Source organism: Lipophrys pholis, assembly GCF_963383615.2.
Source record: "Lipophrys pholis genome assembly, chromosome: 20".
In the NCBI taxonomy this organism is placed as follows: Eukaryota; Metazoa; Chordata; class Actinopteri; order Blenniiformes; family Blenniidae; genus Lipophrys; species Lipophrys pholis.
Genome location: NC_137648.1, coordinates 4,009,722 through 4,014,578, shown reverse-complemented (window position 1 = coordinate 4,014,578; position 4,857 = coordinate 4,009,722). Strand labels below are relative to the sequence as shown.

Here is a 4,857-nt window from a genome sequence, read left to right as displayed (position 1 = left end):
TCGTTTCTCATCTGAAGGAGACTTTCTTTTCCTCTTTTTGCTGAACTTGCAGAGCGCAGATGAGACGCCGGATCGTGACAAAACAGACCATCTGAAGTGGGAAGCTGAAGAAGTGACACCGGCAGAGGGTTTTTCAAGGGATCTGGGTTCTCGATCTGAGAAATGCAAATCAGATGGACAAGTAACCGGGAGAAGAAGGAGAGCGGAGTTTAAGAAGACGCCGTTATGAACGTTACGCAGCACCATGGGCTGCTCCAAAACAGGAGCCAGACTTCCAGCGTCCTACCAATGCATGACGACTTGCCGGAGGAGGAGAAGGACGGGTCAGCCGGCTGCTACGAGCAGCTGCTGATCTCCACCGAGGTGTTCCTCACGCTGGGCATCATCAGCCTGCTGGAGAACATCCTGGTGGTCGCGGCCATCGCCAAGAACAAGAACCTCCACTCGCCTATGTACTTCTTCATCTGCAGCCTCGCAGTTGCCGACATGCTCGTCAGTGCCTCGAATGCCTGTGAGACCATTGTCATCGCGCTGATCAATGGCGGCACGCTGACGCTCCCCGCCACGCACATCAAGAGCATGGACAATGTGTTTGACTCCATGATCTGCAGCTCACTGCTGGCGTCCATCTGCAGCCTGCTGGCCATCGCCATCGACCGCTACATCACCATCTTCTACGCGCTGCGGTACCACAACATTGTGACGGTGCGGCGAGCTATGCTGGTGATCGGCATCATCTGGACGGGCTGCACGGCGTCCGGCGTCCTCTTCATCATCTACTCGGAGAGCCCCATGGTGTTGGTGTGCCTCATCACGCTCTTCTTCACCATGCTGGTGCTCATGGCGTCGCTCTACGTGCACATGTTCCTGCTGGCGCGCCTGCACATGAAGCGGATCGCCGCACTGCCGGGCAACGCGCCCATACAGCAGCGCGCCAACATGAAGGGCGCCGTCACGCTCACCATCCTGCTGGGCGTGTTCGTGGTGTGCTGGGCGCCGTTCTTCCTCCACCTCATCCTCATGATCAGCTGCCCGAGGAACCCCTACTGCACCTGCTTCATGTCGCACTTCAACATGTACCTCATCCTCATCATGTGCAACTCCGTCATCGACCCCATCATCTATGCCTTTCGCAGCCAGGAGATGAGGAAGACCTTCAAGGAGATTTTCTGCTGCTCGAATGCTTTCCTTTGCATGTGAGCCGAGGAGCACCGACAGAAGCAGGACTGTCCGAATTGGACCAATAGTTTCGAACCGATCAAACCTGACCGATCAAATCAAACGAACAGGACTAACCGAACCCGACTGATCTAATTAAACCGATCAGGTCAGACTGGTGAAAACGAGCCAATTCATTTGATTCAAATTATATTGTTTGATTTGATTTGCATCAGACAATCAAACTGAACTGATGAATCTGATTCCAATCAGACCGATTGAGCTACACTGACCGTTTCAATTTTAGACTGATCGATTCAATTCAAACTAATCAAATCGGACTGGACCATTCGATCTGGGCTCATCAAACCAAACCAAACCAATCCAATTGATTTGATAGGTCTGATTTGAAATTATTTGATTGAAATAAATCGAATTGCGCCAATTGATTAAATTCAAATTGGACTGACCAATTTGATTTGAATCAAACCAAATTGCATCAGACCGATCGAACTGGGCCACTCAAAATAGATTGATCGATTCAACTCAAATTTGTCTGATCAAATCGACCTTTGCTGAACTGTGAGCCTGTATTGTCAGTAAATGATCGATTATTCTGACATTCTCCTCTGGTGGCTTCAGAGGTAGGTTCACGAACACTGTAATATTAAAGTATCTCTGTTTGATGCTTTTCCCGTCTTTAAGTGCAATTTGAAGTCGCCTGGTTCGTTTCTCACCTCTGAACTCTTTACGAGAAAAATGGAAAAAACCATTTAGGTGTTTAACTTCGACAAAGGTTGTGGCTCACTGTGTGTGACAGACTACCTCCCTCTAAATCCCTCGTGTATTGGATACCAAGCAGCTCCCTGGATTAGACTCCACCGACTCACAATGAATGTAAAGAGATTTTTCATTTGATGAAAGCCATAAAAAGAAAACAAAAAATCCTTCGGTTCAGCTTTTTCAGCACTGATGATCATCTATTAACCCTTTCCAAAGTTAACATGTCATAACCTTGCTTTTCTTCCATATGACATCATGAAAATGACACACATGGGTCAGCATTTTACTCTTATCAAGCCAAAGTAAATATAATTGCCGAATTCTGGGCATTTTCTTAACATTTGCAGCATCTGAGTTAAAGTGTCCACGTTTTTTTTTCATCAAACTTTCACATTTTCATACATGCATCACAATAACTTTAAATGTCAGCAATTTTCCATTAAAAAGACAATGTAAACAAATGTAAATAGGTGCAAAACACCTGTTGACAAGATCATTTTCTATCTTATGCTTTAAATGTATTCAAATTAAACAAGGGAGTACAGTTGTAAATGTCTGTGTTGCATAGGAAACTGATGGTAAAAGCAGATTTTTTGATGGATAAAAAGCAAAAACAGTTCATTTAATGTTGAATTGAATTCAAAAGCAACGTCAGGTGTACATTTTCTGAGCCAAGGTTGATTCCTCTAGAAACGGCAAAATGAAGAGCACAAGCAACAACAAAAAAGACATTTTTCTGCTGGATTGCTGCTTTTTGTGTCCAGTAATGTTTTGCTTTTTATTCATGTTCCATTATGTACATTGTAAACTGGGTCAACAAACACACATGCAAGCATCCAAACTGTGACATATGTATTGAAAAATGAGATTAAGAGCATGAAAATGTGAATAAAATGAATTTCTCAGGCTTCAAAATGAGTATTTATAATCAGATTTTAGGTTTTACTTATTTTTGCTGTACTGTTTGAGATTTTTTATTTTTTTTTAAAAAGCCAAATCGAGTGGACAGGGATCCAAGCATCTATTAATACACGCATTGATGCTGTTGTTTCTGTGAGCTGCATGTTTGTGTAACACAATGGACTTACACTGAATGTATTTTTATGTAAATGTTGTGGGCTTATTTTTTTTAAAAAGTCTTTGCCTTAAATATGTTGTACTGTGATGTAAAGAGCAACCGTATCCGCTGTGACAGTCTCTCTTTTTTTATTTTCCACATTGCCTTATTTATTTATGCCTTTTTCAAACTTGAATCGCTCACAAAATGCACAAAGAAAAACATGCAAATGGCCACAGGATTCTTTTATTTGTTGTTAAGAAGCTTTTCCAGACTTGTTTGATCGACTTGTGCCCACTTGAAGGTGTTTGCTTGACCTCTGTGAATCACTGCTGCAAACGTACTCCAATAAATGGTCGTGCCAACACAGAGACCCTGTTTGCTCCTGTGACTCCGTAAAATGGACTTTAGCCTTTTGCGCGCGCGCTTTGTTGACTTTTTGGGTTTTAAAACAGAGTAGAAAATATCAGAGGGAAGAGAAGCCAGGATGTAGGCATGCTACCGTTAACTATTCACTTAAGTCAAACCAGTTCCATTAGCATATTTCAGCCGTTGAGTAAGTGGAACTGGTGAACTTAACATAAATCCAATCAGGCGGGGAGCTACTTTATGTGTCTTTATAAAACATATGTTTTTAGTCTGACATGCTTTTTTATTTTCTTCCCCCGCCACGATTTTTAAACTAATGTTGAGCTGCTTCTTCAAAGTAACTATGTATATTTATGTGTAAAAATACAGTACTATTCATCCTAGGTCAGTGAAATGTTACAAATAATTCAGTTATTATAATAAGTCGTCTAAATGGGAATCGTCTATCTGGGAATCGTCTATCTGGGATGAAACCCTTGCATGCTCATCTTTGCTTTACTAACTTGTTAGCTCACAATCCTACACATATCACATTAAAGACAACATCAAACACGTAATCGAACACCATCCGACGACTCCAGACGTTTTACAAAGCACATCACAATCACATCAACTCATTTTAGAAATGGGTCTTTAACGGAGACACACAGGAAGCAGACACTAAAGTCGAGCTTCCATGTTCTATTGTTCTCCCAGCACATGGTGGAGACTGAGGACAGCCTTCCTGCTCTCTGATAACCACCATTTGGAATATAGTTTCTTGTGATCTGCCATCTTGTTTTGTAGTTCCATCACACGTCACACACAAAAAGATAAATGAAATGTCGACCTCTTCAAGAACTCCAAAATCCTTCAAGCTTTGCTGTTAATTCTAGTAATTGTAGTTAATTTAACTATTAATTCAAATTACAAATTAATAGTTTAGTATATCTTATGAGAATGATATAACTGAGGTGGCTATCATTTTATATAATACAGGTGGTGCTCCCGAGTTATGTGACACAGATCAGAAAAAAGATTCAATACAGTAATTAAGAACTATTTTTGATCATTATTAATCATTATTGATAGACAAACCACAAACCATGTGATCCTTATGAGGTAAGAAATTTTCAATTTACCTGGTTAAGATACCAATTCTGTTGATCTAGATACAGGAAGAAGGTTGGTAAAACATATTTATAAGCAATAACCACCTGGATGCAGCACGCTTTCAGGAGCTAGGTTAGTAGAACATGAGTGTTCCTTGTTACAAGCTCAATCTATACTTATTCAAATTGAACAGTTCAAAAACATTCAAATACTTTTTTCATGAATATGAGAAGCCCCCATTAAACATGACAGCTTCTTTCTCCAGGTAAAAAGGAAACATCTTTTTCCAATGATGTTGAATTATTTACCCGAAGGTAAAGAAAATATTTCTACCTTTCGGGGAATTTACAGCTTTCACCGCACCTTCAATATTTCCACAGGAGTATCAGTGTGACGCA

General features: G+C 41.2%; 1 protein-coding gene across 1 annotated transcript; it reads left to right on the top strand.

Moving 5' to 3' along the window:
- Nucleotides 1-225: 225 nt before the first annotated feature.
- mc4r (melanocortin 4 receptor) lies at nt 226-1,200 on the top strand (the record flags this gene model as incomplete). Its single annotated transcript, XM_080489936.1, has 1 exon — nt 226-1,200. One exon carries the CDS (start codon nt 226-228, stop codon nt 1,198-1,200), a length of 975 nt encoding a protein of 324 aa, XP_080346062.1.
- Between the last annotated feature and the right edge of the window lie 3,657 nt (nt 1,201-4,857).